The 15,264-nt window shown below is 39.9% G+C and overlaps 1 protein-coding gene across 2 annotated transcripts; it reads left to right on the top strand.

The window, feature by feature from the left end:
- Positions 1–3: 3 nt before the first annotated feature.
- Positions 4–14,824, top strand: SERPINB13 (serpin family B member 13; the record flags this gene model as incomplete). Of its 2 annotated transcripts, XM_080714569.1 has the most annotated exons (7): positions 4–168; positions 687–743; positions 9,007–9,135; positions 9,505–9,622; positions 11,219–11,361; positions 11,806–11,961; positions 14,420–14,824. In XM_080714569.1, the coding sequence occupies 7 exons, from the start codon at positions 4–6 to the stop codon at positions 14,822–14,824; spliced, it is 1,173 nt and encodes a 390-aa protein (XP_080570695.1). The 2 variants fall into 2 exon arrangements, with proteins under 2 accessions (XP_080570695.1, XP_080570696.1); XM_080714570.1 differs by lacking the exons at positions 4–168; positions 687–743; positions 9,007–9,135; positions 9,505–9,622 and adding an exon at positions 11,039–11,102.
- Positions 14,825–15,264: the final 440 nt, after the last annotated feature.

Here is a 15,264-nt window from a genome sequence, read left to right as displayed (position 1 = left end):
ATCATGGAGTCACTGGTCGCAGCAAACGCTCAGTTTGGGTTTGATCTTTTCAAAGAGCTGAAGAAAACAAAGGATGGCAACATCTTCTTTTCCCCCTTGGGCATCTCCACTGCCATCGGCATGCTCTTCCTGGTGAAACAAGGAACCACAGCTTCCCAGCTGCAGAAGGTAGGAGCTTCCTTGGCTTTCCATGGACAGACTTAATTCTGGGGACCAGTCCTCTAGCATTACTTTGAAAATATGCTCATCTTGACCTATGGGGCAGGAAACAAAGACTGTGAAGACATAAAGGAATTTCAGGTCTATCTTCCCTCCAGATATCATCATGCCATCTGTTCTTTGATGCTTGAAATTCTTTTGGGTGGAGACTGATTGAGTGGCCTTGTCCAAAGCCATTACTATCATAATTAAAGATGGAGCACGAGAAGTAAAAACTCATGGGAGAAATGATATAATCTCCACTTGGGATAAATGACACATCAAAGATGAATATATAATGAATGAATAAATAGGCTCCTCTGAAGAGATCAGTGGGCAAGCCAGACCTTCTAATGATTTTGCAAGGAGTTAAATGTTACCTGTATCCACTGAGGCCTCTTTAACAAGCATCTACTTCCCACAGACTGTGATGTTTCCTCTGTGAAGTCTTCTCTGCTCTGACCACTGTATTATTTCCTCCCTATCAGGTGTTTCACTCTGAAAAAGACACAGAATTATCCAGAATAAAGACTGAAGAACAGGAGGTAGGACACATGTTTTACACCCATCAGTATGGTTGTATTTTTAGGTGTGGGATCACTGGGGAAAAGGACTGGGAAAGGCATGAAAATTTCACACTTATAATTAAGCAGCAATGATCCCTATAGCTAACTAATGTTGGTAGATGTATTAGTCAATTTTATGTTGCTATTGCAAAATACCTGAAGCTAGTTACTTTATAATAAAAAAGCACCTTTATTTAGATCATAGTTTTGGAGGCAAAATGTTCAAGATTGGATGGTCTCATATGTTTGGTTTCTAGTGACAGTCACCCCTTGGATGAGTTACAGTGTGTTGGATAAGAGGAAAGAGAAACTGCCACATTCATCTTTTATTTATTTATTTATTTATTTATTATTTTTATATTTTTTTTTGTGGTACTGGGGATGGAACCCAGAGGCTTTCTACCTCCGGGCTATTCTCCCAGACCTTTTTTATATTTTATTTGGAAACAGGGTCTCACTAAGTTGCTGAGAGCCTCACTAAGTAGCTGAGGCTGGCTTCGCACCTGCATGATCTTCCTGTCTCAGCCTCCCAAGCGCGGGGATTACAAGCATGCGCCACCACGCCCAGCATCTTTTTTTTATTTTTAAATTCTTTTATTTATGCATTATAATCATACAGCCTAATACAATTCAGACGATAGTGGACATGGCACTTGATAATCTCCTCCTCCTCTCTGGATTCTACTCTACTCCCCCCCCTTCCTCATATGTGCTATTGAGATTGGTATGGATATTTTTGCACATGTACTTAGCATAAGTTCAAGTGTTTTCTTCACGAAGTCTCTTCCACTCTGAACCCTCCATCGCTCCACTAGGGTTCCCCTCCTTTATCTGAAGTTCCTCTTGTATCCTGATTTCTCTGTAGCCTCCACAATAGGAAAAAACATATGACGCTTCGTTTTCTGTGACTGAATAATATAACAGCATAATATTCTCTAGTGTTATCCATTTTCTTGAAGGGGACATAATTTTATTTATTTATTTTTTTGGTCGAAGAGAAATCCATTGCATATGTATCCTATAATTTCACAGCCCATTCATCTGTTGATGGATACCTAGGCTGGTTCCATAATTGTGTTATTATAAACATAGATATGCATGTATCGCTGTGATATTCTGCTTAAATTCCTTTGGAACGACACCCAGGAGTGGTATAGCTGGATCATTTGGTGGTTCATCTATTCAGAGGGCAGTCCTCTAGTGACCTCAACATCTCCCAGTAGGTCTCTTAAATATTCCACCACCTCTTCACATCACTGTACTGGGGACTGAGCCTCCCACACTTGAAAGCCTATGGTATACACCACTTCCAAACCATGGCACTAAGATTGTTCAATAAAAATAATAAGCCCTTCGAATTAACATTAATGGGTAACTACCATGGTGAGGGCTTATAGGTTGAAGAGACTTTCCAGTAGAGTGGATGAATGTTGAGTTTTAAAAGTTTGGGTTCAAATCTTGCCTCAGTCACTTAAGTCCTATTCTACTTTGGGTCAATTATTTACCTTGTTTGGGCTTCTGTAAAGTGTCCAATAGAAGCATCTGGAACACTAATAACTCACCCAGTGGTGGTGGTAGTAGTAGGTGATATAAAATTTCATTAATATTTTACTCCCTAGTATTTTATTTAAAAAATAAAATATTAGCACAGGGCCATTGATCTTCTAACTCTAGTGTTCTATTATGCCTTATTTACTGTTAAAAAACAGGGATTAAGTCTATTGGGTCAGAGCTAGCATCAGGGGACAGTTAGGGCTCTCAGAAAGGGCATTGCTTTGACAGTAGCCATACTCCAGTTCTATGCCCTCATAAATTCATGGCTCACATCAACCAGCTATATGACCTGTTAATTTCATAATCCCCAAATGCCAAGTTGTCTGGGTGGCTGCATTGCATCTGGAGAGCCAGGCCTCCTCCTGGAGTATGTTCAACAGATCTGGGTCATGTACTTGGTCTGATGTGCACTCAAGTGAGGAATGTAGTTGTTTCCAGAGCACTTCCCCTCCCCATTATGATAGTCCATGCAGAGATTTGTGTGCACTAGATAGATCCACTTTCCCTTGGGTAGATGCCCAAGGTGAAGGGCTTGGCGACTGGGTGCGGGCTGAATCCCAGCTTTGTGCTGGCACAACCTGCATGACTCTCTGAGGCAAATCTGTTCCTCCTCCAGGATTTATTTATTTATTTTTGATGGGGGAGCCACAGGGATATAAAAGAAGAGTGGAATTTCTGACTCAAAGATTATTAGGACCAGCACATCTTAGAGGTCATCTACTTTAATCTCATTAACAGATGAAGAAACACACGAGCAAAGTGATTTATCTAGCTAGATGCAGGCTTGAGGTGTGCCATTTGATTATCATATGAATCCAGAGAATTCTTTTTAACATTTAAAAGTAATTTTTATTGGTGCATTGTAATTGCACATGGTAATGAGAGTTACATACATCCTTCTATACACATTACAATGTTTGGTCTGTTTCCTTTCCTGAACCTCCTCTTCCCTTCCCTCCTCCCTCTCTGTCAGTAATAGAGAGATTCATGGCCATACATTTATATACACGCAGAATGTTATTTTGCCTGTTTTGCAAAACATTTCAAGATTCATATGTAAAGTTTTAAAATAATTTTTCTAATTATAAAAGTAATAACCACTCAACTTTGAATATTTCACTAATGTGGCAATATGTAAAGAAACAATTTGATCAACTCCAGATCACCACTGGGAGTATGTGGCCTTTTCCCTGTTGTGTACACACGTCTCTCACTGTCTATGTATACATTTATGTGAATATATATGTGTGTGACCTATATTGCTCTGTATTTATTTTCATAGTCCAGCTCAATTTTCTCCTTTGTCAGACTGGAGCAAAGTTGGTTGTTTAATGGTTTAGTCGTTTTTTGTATAGCAATTTGCCTTTTGTAGCAAACCTGAAAATAAGTGGTTATTGGTCCTTTGCCAGCATCTGTGCCTATCTTTCCTGTCCTGTAGCACCTAACATCTTAGTTTGTGTGTATAGCATCATGCCATGTGTACATAATTCATTAAGTATTAATTTCTAACAGGTCTTTTAAGAGCTAGCATCCCTATTAAAGGCTTCCCCATTGTGAGGTAGAGGAAAATTTAGGTGAAATAAGAAACATGGGCTTTGTTATGTGATTCCAATTGGTTATTGGAAGAGACTGCATAAACGATTACAGTCGTTTCCATTAAAAAGCTTCAGGAGAATTCATGGCTCTCCTAGAGAGCTGAGTGCCATCTGCCTGGATGCATAGAAGGGAATGAGAGAAACTAAAAATTCTTTTGTGTTCTCCAGTCTATAAAACCTTAGGAGAAGAAAACCATGGATTCAGAGAATTCTGAGCCTTGCTTTTAAAAACTTGTCATAAAATCTTGGGCCATATGTACACAAAATAAAAGGAATAATGTAAGGAATACCCTTTAATTCCTCCTCCCCGAGCAAGAAACAAACCATTATGAAATTCCCTGTTGCCCTTTAAGTACCTTCTCTAAGTACACTGCTCAGAACTAGAAGTGTATTGTTACCACACACTAGTCATTTCATTACATCCATCCATCAAGCCTCCTTTCGGTCATTATCCTTTGCAACTTGTCTGGTAAACTTCAGCATTATGTTTACTATAGTCATCTTTGTTAGGTTGATACCTGTTGCTGAAGGGACTATTTTCACAGCTGTTTATTCATTTGTTCTATTGACGGAGTCTCCCTCTCTCCCTCCTTCTCCTTCTTTTCTTCCTTGTTATTACAGACTGCAATGACTCTTTTTATACAAGCTTCCTGGTTTTCCTAGATAAGAGTTTCTCTGGTCTTGAACTATCCAATATGGTAATTATTCAAGTGGCTTGAAGCACATTTAGTTTGAATTGAGATGTACATGTAGGTATAAAATACACATTGGATTTCAAGAGAAAAGCATGAAAAAAACCATGTGATAGTGTGTATATATTTATATACCCATATTTTCTTGAAATGCTATATAGAATTATCACATATAATATATAATTAATATTTTGTAGTTATATGTTGAAATGATATTCTAGGTAGGTTAAATGAAATATACTATTAAATTAATTTCATTTGTTTCTGTTTATTTTATTTATTTTAAAACAGTTTTATTAAATATTATTCACATATCATATAATTAATGTTTAAAGTATATAGTTTAATGGTTTTTTAGTATGCTCACAGAATTATACAACCCTCACTATAGTCAGGTTTATAACATTTTCATCATCTCAAAAAGATACTCATATTCATAGTCATTCTCCATTTACCCCTCTACCTCCACCCTTGTGTATAATTTCTCCTTTATGCCTCAGCCCTGAGGACTTACCTACTTTATGTATTTGTCTACATTGGTCATTTGTTTAAATAGTTTTCCTATCTCACCATAATTGCATATCCATTGACTAACATCTTCCCTTTCGTTCCTTCTCCCTAAGCACCCCAGATGCTGGCAAACACCATCTACTCTCTACTTCTATGAGGTCAGCATTTTTAGATTCTACATATGCGTGCGATCATTCAATATTTGACTTTCTGTGTCTGCCTTATTTCAAGTTCCATAATATTCTCCAGGTTCTTTCATGTTGTCATGAATGGCATGATTTTGCTTTCTTATTCACAGATTCTTTCTTCTACCTGGTCAAGTCTCCTGTAGAGTTTCACAAGCAAAGTTATTAAAGTCAATTCAGATATTGTAGTCTTCAGTTTTAGAATTAATTTGATTTTTCTTCATTGTTTGATTCACGCTTTGTTTCAAATTTAGTTGCCTATCTAAACTCTCTTTGATTTTACTGAGTGTCTTTATAATAGTCTGAATATTTTATTTGGTGATTTATATATCTCTATTTCTTTAGGGTTAGTTTCTGGATATTCAGTTTGTTCCTGTAAGTGGGCTATGTTCTCTCCTGTTTCTTTGTGTTCTTACTATTACCTTTGGTCTTTGTCATTTGCAAAAAATGGCCACCTTTGTTGTGGTCTGTTTTAGTATATGGAGAGCTTTCTCTTTCTTTCTTTTTTTTTTTTTTTTTTTTTTGGTGGTACTGGGGTTCCTGGAAGCCCTTCTACCTTTGGGCTACACTCCCAGACCTATTACCTATTTTTACATTTTTATTTGGAAACAGGGTCTCCTAAGCCAGCGCGGCTGGCTTTGAACCTGCGCGGTCCTCCTGTCTCTGCCTCCCAAGCGTGGGGATTACAAGCGTGCGCCACCACGCCCAGCAGGAGAGCTTTCTCTAAATAGCCCAGCTAGCAAGGAATTCTGCAGACCTCTCAAGCCTTTTCTGGGAGGTGTATTCTCTGGGTTTGTGCATGTCATCTATTGCTGAAAAGGTTTTTTTTTTGTTTGTTTGTTTCTAATTGGGAGTTCTCCCTGTTGTCTTTCTGTGATATTGCACACTCTGTGCACATTGATTACTTATTGTCAGTAGACCCCAGCATGGTACTTTGTTCCTGGGAGAAGTTAAATTCAGGCAAGACAAGTCCCTTAGAATATTAGTTGTAATGTTTCGTGCTTCTCTTTTTGTCCTCCGGGAAGGATCGGGAGTTTGAACTCTTCTCTGTCCACATTACTATCTGGTGGGGAGAAACTTTGGTGAATGCGTATCAGGATTTTTCCTACTGGGCACCAGTGCAGTTGGCCTCACACTCAGCAGGGCTGCAGGAACCTCTTAACTGGTGTCCAGGTTTCTCAAAGAGGCACTTTTGATTTTTATCTTTTCTTAATTCTGTATCTCTGTGGGGAAGGACTTGGAGCTTCTTATCCTGCCATAGTGCTGATACCATTCTTTGGAAATTTCCTTAGTAAAGATTTATACACTGCAGAAGCTATCAGGTTGTGTTTGTCTCTGCTTGTTTTTGAATGTTTGTTTAGCTCTATGTTGAATTCTAGGTGGATATTTTTCTCGATCATTTGAATTACCATCTTACTTGTTCTTCTAATGCTGACATTGGTAGGTTAGTTTAATTGATGTTATTGGTAGGTGATCAATCTCGGTCTGCATGTAAGTTTTGCTCTTTTTTTGTTGTCCTTGAACTTTATTACAGTGTGTCTAGGTGTGGATTTCTCAGATTTACCGTGACATTGACTTTCTGCGATTTCTGAATATTAAAATTAATACTCTTAATACTCTTCTTAGCCGGGCGTGGTGGTGCACGCTTGTAATCCCCGTGCTTGGGAGGCGGAGACAGGAGGATCGCTTAGGTTCGAAGCCAGCTGTGCTGGCTTAAGAGACCCTATTTCCAAATAAATAGTGTATATATATATATATATTTTTTTTTTTTTTAAGAAAAAAGGTCTGGGAGTGTAGAAGGGCTTCCAGGAACCCCAGTACCACCACCAAAAAAAAAAAAAAAATTAATACTCTTCTTTAATTTTGAAAAATTCTCAGCTATTTAATTTTTTAAATAATGCTCCCTTTATCCTGTATATTTTTGCCTTTTGAAAGAATGCCAGCATTTTTATTCTCTTGCCTAGATTTTTTAACACCTACATATTTTCATCACTTTCTATCTTTATGCTACATTCTGAGACAATTACCATCTTAATTTTTAGTTTACTAACTTAGTCATATCTAACAAGTTGTTTGGACAAATTTTGCCTAACAGATTTTGTTAGAGTAGCACACTTTCACATTTTCAGTTTGGGTGTCTTCAAATGTTAATTATACTCTGGGTATTGGGGAACTAAGAAAGAAAAAAAAGAGCAAAGTAAGGGAACAAAACAAAGAAATCTATGGGACTCATTCTAGAGGAAGGTGACCTTTCTTTCTCCCTCCCTTCCTTTCTTTCTTTCTTTCTTTCTTTCTTTCTTTCTTTCTTTCTTTCTTTCTTTCTCTCCTATTATTATTATTTTTTTGCGGTACTGGGGATGGAGCTCAGGGGCATTTTACCTCCAAGCTATACCCCCAGATCTATTTTTTTATTCTTTATTTTGAAGCAAGGTCCCACTTGGTTCCAAATGGCATAAGTAGCTAAACCACAATCCTCCTGTCTCAGCCTCCCAAATACTGGGATTATAAGTGTGCGCCACCCAGGAATGGGCTATCCACTTTAAAACTAAAATGCCTCTCCCTGTATCCAATTAATTAAAATAGCCCAACACCATTAAGTAGGCAATGAGACAGACAAGGTTTTTTTTTGTTTGTTTGTTTCAGAGAAGTCTTTTAAGTCAGCTAGCTCTACCATGGGACACATCTCAGCCCTCAATCAGGAAATTGATGAATTCTATAGAAAAGTTTGATTCCTCCCCCCAGAGGAGCCAGAGGAGCAATAAGTCTCACCTCAGGCCTATCTGTATTTCGGAAAAATGGCTATCTATTCCCTCCAGAGTCATTTCTCTTATATACTATCTAGAACAGAAATTTGTAAACTTTGGTGGGTAAGAATGATTTGGGAGCTAGGTATGGTGGTACACACCTGTAATCCTAGTACTTAGGAGGCTGAGAATGAGGGGCTGCAGGTTCAATGCCAGTCTCAGCAACTTAGAAAGACCCTATTTAAAAATAAAAAATAAACCGGATGTGGTGGCGCACGCTTGTAATCCCCGCACTTGGGAGGCTGAGACAGGAGGATCGCACAGGTTCAAAGCCAGCCTCAGCTACTTAGTGAGGCTCTCAGCAACTTAGCGAGACCCTGTTTCCAAATAAAATATAAAATAGGTCTGGAAGTGTAGCCCGGAGGTAGCAGACCTCTGGGTTTCATCCCCAGAACTACCTAAATAAATAAATACATAAATAAATAAATAAAATAGTGCTGGATATAGCCTCGAGGTAGAATGCCCCTGAGTTCAATCCTCAGTCACACACACACACACACACATACACACACACACACACACACACACACACACACACACCCTGGGAAATCATATACTTTCCTTAGGTGATAGTATTCTTGTGGGTAGATAAAAGCAGATGTATGACACATCTAGTGGGCAGTTACATTTGAGACCCAAGTGCAACCTGGGTCAGGAAAGGACAGTTTGTGGTGTAGGGCTGATGGGACTGCTTCTCTGTGGATCTGAGATTTGTTGTGACCTACACTATGGTATGATTTGTGTAAAAGCCAACTGACATCCAGGGTTTGTACCGAACCGTCGACCACCCTCAAGGGTGCTCCACTGAGGGAAAGACTCAGTAACCATGTCTTCTCAGAGGAGAATCTAGGCTTGCTTTTGTTAAGAAAACCCATTCAGTTCTTTTTTCTTTAATTTTGAAGATTGAGAAGAGAGAAGAGATTCATTACCAATTACAAAAGCTTTTGACTGAAATAAGCAAACCCACTAATGATTATGAGCTAAAAATAGCCAACAGGCTGTTTGGAGAAAAAACATACCTCTTCCTTCAAGTAAGTTTCACTTTGCCTACCATATCTGTCAGTGGTCATCATGAATGGCCAAATGCTCCGCTCAGGACTCTGGGTCTTGGAGACATGCTGCCTTAACTGGCTGCCTGGCCTTACCCACATTAATGGAGGTCTTTCTGGCCTGTTCTCTAGCTTCTTCTTAGTCCTAACAATTTAAACTGATTTTTGTTTTAATTAATCCCATCGCACCTTTATAAAATTGTTAATAAAAGTACTCGAGGTGTTTTACCCAGAGCCTAAAAACTTTTCTTTTCATATTAGTTTTCCTAATGGACAGATAAATTTATCTAGAGATGTTGGCAATTGATAAGTTGACTTTTAAATCTCTATTTTTTCCTGTTTTTTCTAAAGAAATACTTAGATTATGTTAAGAAATATTACCATGCATCTCTGGAACCTGTTGATTTTCTAAATGCAGCAGAGGAAAGTCGAAAGAAGATTAATTCCTGGGTTGAAAGCCAAACAAATGGTACAGTATGGGGGCTCACTCTGTACAAAGACTTCTTGACTCCTTGCTGTGCGAGAACCCCTGGGCTTGATACCGCAGGCGGCAGATGAGCAAGATCTGGGAGGGGCTTGAGCTGAGGGTTGAAAAGGCGGGGATGGACTAGGGGGGATGGGCTGTGGGGTGGGGAGGGTAATGCAATTGGTGGAATGGTCCCAGCAGATGTGGAGAGATTAGAGAGGAGCCAGAGAAGAGACAACAGGAAGCCAGCTGCATGGAGACACTTAGTGGAGAATTGTTCGCACATGGCCACGTATCACAATATCTTTGTGGTTCCCGAAACAGGGATTATGACTGTGTATACTCTTTTCTGTATATCAGAGCCATTAATTAATTAATTTATTGATTTATTACTGGGGCTTGAACCCAGGGGCATTCTACCCCTGAACTATATCCCTGACCCTTTTCTATTTTTTTTTTTAACAGAGTCTTGCTAGGTTGCTGAGTCTTGCTAAGTAGCTGAGACTGGCTCAAACCTGTGATCCTCCTGTTTCAGCTTTCCAGGTTCTCGGATTACTGGCGAATGCCACCATGCCTGGCTAGAGCCTTTGTTTTTGAGTCTGAGTCCCTCCGTGCAAATGTCATAGAGGCTTGCCTTTCTGATTATTAAGTGAGAAACATGTAGCTCTTTCATCAAGACTTATCTTTTCCTACCCATAACTCTGTTTCCCTGGGCCCATTTCCACTTGAACAGCATGCAAGGGTGTTGCAAATGTTGGCCCCATCTACAGCACAAAACTTGATGAATTCCTCACCCCACTGTCTCCTCATTTCCCAGTGTGAGTCAAACACACAAGAACTACCAGAAAGAAATATTGACTTGGAAATAATACTTTGGGAAGCAATAGCCATAGATGATATTTTACATTTTTTTTTTTTGCAGTTGTCAGGGAGATATTTTTTTATTAAAGAATGCGTTTTTCTTCATGCTTTTTCTAAGGGAAGGAAATTAAAAGAATCAGAAAATAGGGATCTCTCAAAAGATGGGTTGAACAAGTGTTTTTCAGAATGTGGTGGCGGATGGGCTGAACCCAGAGCTAAAAATATCAACTCTCTCTGGTAGAGTAAGTAATCTCCCAATCTCAGGTGGAAGCTCTATTAAATAGATGAGAATAGCTCACCCTGAGTGATTATGATATGTGCCAGATGGTGGTCTGAGGCTTTACAATGAAGAAATCCCTTCCTCCTTCCAACAACCCTATGAGGCAGGTTTCATTCCTATTTTACAGATGTGGAACCTGAGGCACAAAGAACTTAAATAACTTGCCCAAGATTCCTCAGCTGATAAGAGGCAAAACTGGATGCTCACAGAGGCACTCTGACTCCAGAGCCTGGACACTTGACCATCAACCTCAATTTATCCAGTGGGATAAATTGGCGATGGGCTCAGTGAGAACCTCCCCATCGATTCCGCCAGTGAAGGCCCTGCCAGCGAGGCCCTCAGGTGCTGACCTGGCTGAGTTTTCCACAATCAGCCAAGTCCATGTGCATCATTTATGTCACACATTATCATTGGTAACTTGGAAGGTGGCCCAATCTCCTCTCTCTTTTTGTTTGCAGAAAAAATCAAGAACCTGTTTCCAGAGGGATCTCTTAGCAGCTCCACCAAGCTGGTGCTTATAGATGCAGTGTATTTTAAAGGGCAGTGGGACAGGGAATTTAAGAAAGAAAACACCAAGGAGGAGGAATTTTGGTTGGATAAGGTATGGCCCTTTATTTATGTGATGTGATTACACATAGAGTATAACATCCAAAGTCATGTTTGAGCAAATGTACGCCAAAAGATAGCCAATGGTTATTCTGTGACTCTCATCTTTAGCATTATTTTAAGTTAAACTGATTCTTTCAGTGAGCTAACGTGGCTGCCTAATGCCATTAGCCTCACGCCTTGAAAAAAATTTATAAAGCATGCCTTTATTTTCCTATTATTGATACTAAGCAAATGACAAGGATTAGCCAGCCCTATTTTTGCAATTATTGAGGTAGCTTATATTATCCTTTATTTTTTATTTTTCGTGCTTTTATTGGGCACCAAAAGCATGTGCATGTATGACATTATCAACATGATTTACATTATGATGTAAGACTGTATTGCACCAATAATAGCCTCATGCCTTTTGGCACTGTGTGCTGTTCATGTTTTACAGAGCACAAGTAAAACCGTACAGATGATGGCTCAGCGCCATTCCTTTAGCTTTCTTTCCCTGGAGGACCTGCAGGCCAAAATTGTGGGGATTCCATATAAAAACAACGACTTAAGCATGTTTGTGCTTCTGCCCAATGACATCGATGGTCTGGATAAGGTAAACCCCTTGGTCTCTCTGTTCTTGCTTTCATTTTCTAAGGCTTCACTCCCAACCCTTGAACTGGGTGAGCCTGGAAACAGGGTCTGAATAGAAGCTGCTGCCTGGCAGTGTCAAAGAGGAAGTACCTCTCACTCACATGGAATCGGGCTTACTGAGAACCGGCCCGCACATATTTTAAGATGAGTTAAAATGAACATTGAAGATTATGTGAGAATAATATGTGGGATCAGCCAGTCCCCAGAAATCAAGGGTTGTTTGCTTTTTTCTCATATGTGAAAGCAAGAATGCAAATGGACAGCAAGAGGAATTTAAGATAAATGAGAAGGGAAACCAGTAGAGTAGAGGGAGAGAATTTGGGGAGGGTTTGGGAAGGCGGAAAGGACGCTTGAGGAAGGGGACAGTTCAAATAAGGTTATGTTTATACAAGAGTTCACTACCAATCTTACTAACAAGTATGGGGAGGGAGGAAGGGAAGGGGGGATATACAGAGGGAAATACGTCAGGTGATGGGTGCATGTATGTTTGGGTCAGTTTAAATGATGTATAAGTATGCTGTACCAATTAAAGTATATAAAAAGATTATATGAGCATTCTAAAGATTCCTTGCCATTCTGAGCATGGTCGAGACCTTTGGACCTCTTTCCTAGGAAAACAATTGCCTGTGCACATATGTAGACATCTGCATACGACTCAGCAGGCCTTTATCACTTTTGGCTTCCTTCCCTTGACCCTTAGTCTCGGACTCACTGATTTAGACCCACCCACTGCACAGTGAAAACGTGAATGTGGCTGGTGTGTATTCTGAACATCAGAGGGCTGTGTTCCAAACCCCTGTTCCGGCAGGAGCTCTCTGACCACTGAAGCTTCTGAACGCCCTTAAATCTCAATGCTTTCCCAGTCACAAATTGGGCTTCACGGTGCTAAATGTGTAGTGTTATTACTATTTAATGAGGAAAATTTAGCCTTGAATGGGTGGAGGACATAGAAAACACCCCCCAAATGATAGCTGTTATATGATTACAATTTTAGGTTCAATCTTTGTTATGAAACTTTGAAAGTTACAATATAAGTTGGACATATTATAAAGCTTATATATGAACACATACACATAGATAGATATAGATGATGGATAGATGGATAGATGGATGGATAGATATTTATTTATTTATTTATTTATTCATTTTTGGTGGTACTGGGGGTGGAACCCAGAGGCTTTATACCTCCGGGCTAAACTCCCACACCCATTTTATATTTTATTTGGAAAAAGGGTCTCACTAAGTTGCTGAGGATGGCTTCGAACCTGCGCGATCCTCCTGTCTCAGCCTCCCAAGCATGGGGATTACAAGTGTGTGCCACCACGCCCGGCTCGATAGATGACCTTTAAGAGTATTTAAACTGTGATTCAAAAACACGTGTGGGAATTACCCTAAGAAAATAATCCAGAAGACAAAAATTGCTTTTCCTAGTGAAAAAAATAATTTCAGCATTGAATATACTAGGACATCTAGTGTGAAATTTGTAATACTTTTTATATTTGTTGGTAGTTATCAGCATCAATCATCATGGCCACCACATACTAGACTTTTCATTTTTGGTACTCAGGATTGAATCCAGGGGTTATACCTTTGAGCTATACTCCCAGCAGTTTTTTATTTTGAAACAGGGCCTTGCTAAGTTGCTGAGGGCCTCCCTAAGTTGCTGAGGTTGGCCTGGAACCTGCAGTCCTCCCATCTCAGCCTCTCAAGTACTGGGATTACAGGCTTGCGATTCCATGCCGGGCCATACTAGCTGCTTTTAAAGTGAATGAATAGATGAGTGTAGGCTAAAAATTTTCAACTCAAGGAGAATATTATCTAATATTGGAGGAACTTAGGAGAGATACAAAGTAGGATGAAAAAGTTAAATTATATAAATGGCATTTACTCTGATTGCAAATAGGTAAATATATGTGCATTCAAAAACTAGAGAGGAGTCGTAAAAGTTAAAGTCATATAAGATTGCTAGACTAGGAAATGACTTATTTTTAACCCTTAAAAATCAATTTAGTGATACTGAGTTTTCACATATAGCCAGGTCATTTTAATAAAGAAGTATAACACAGCCATTTAGTAAAATTTTTACTTTTTCGTGGTACTGGGGATGAAACCCAGGGGCATTCTACTACAGTGTGCAAAATACACCTCCAGCCCCATTTTTTATTCTTTATTTTGAAATAGAGAGACTCATTGAGTTGCAGAGATCCTCACTAAGTAGCTGAGGCTGGCCATGAACCTGCGATCCTCCTGTTTCCGTCTCCCAAGTACTGGGATTACAAGTGTGCACCACCACGCCGGGCAAAATGTTTACTTTTGTTTATTACTAAAATGAATAGGTTCTGATACAAACATGTCGCACTGTTTTAATTTTTTATCGATAGTCATGTCAATTTGTCCTCCATTTTTTACTAAAAAAATAGATTATAGAAGAAGTATCTCCCGAGAACTTGATAGAGTGGACTAGCCCCGGGCACATGAAGGACCGGAACGTGGACCTGCGCCTGCCGAGGATGCTCGTGGAGGAGAGTTATGAGCTGGATCCAGTCCTGGAAGCCATGGGGTTGAGGGATGCCTTCAGCAGGCTCGACACGGACCACTCGGGAATGTCCGCAAGCTCCGATTTGCAGGCCCAGAAGTTCCTGCACAGGTCCTTCGTGGAGGTCACTGAAGAAGGCACAGAGGCCACCGCGGCCACTGGCGTGGGCTTTATCGTCTCTTTGTCCCTCGGATGGGAACAAGTGCATTGTAATCACCCTTTCCTGTTTCTCATCAGGCACAACGATTCCAACAGCATCCTCTTCTTTGGCAGATTTTCTTCTCCCTGAGATAGTCATGGCCAGGACCCTGCTGCTCCCAGAAAATACCACAAGCAGCATTGTTGGAGTCTTCGTACGAGTATAGAAACCATCCAGGCGTTTGCATTTTGATTTTGCTGACCCTCCAATCTTGCCTTTACATGGACTTTTTAACCAGTGCGATGGCGAGCGTTCACAACTTTCCCTGGAAGTTTCCTTTTTGTTAGCGCCACACAAAAAGCAAGACAGGTGGAGACTCATCGATGCTCCCTTGGTTTCCTTGAAAGTAAATCTGTGTCTTGTAGGGTTTCATGCCCCAGTAGGGAGAGGTGGCATCTTTTTTTGTTTTTTGTGGTTCTGGGGATGGAACCCAGAGGCCTTCTACCTCTGGGCTACACTCTCAGATCTATTTTATATTTTATTTGGAAATGAGGTCTCACTAAGTTGCTGAGAGCTTCACTAAGTAGCTG

This window comes from Muscardinus avellanarius (assembly GCF_963383645.1).
Source record: "Muscardinus avellanarius genome assembly, chromosome: 17".
In the NCBI taxonomy this organism is placed as follows: domain Eukaryota; kingdom Metazoa; phylum Chordata; class Mammalia; order Rodentia; family Gliridae; genus Muscardinus; species Muscardinus avellanarius.
Note: the sequence above shows the minus strand (reverse complement) of the source record. Positions and strands in the feature narration are given on the sequence as shown.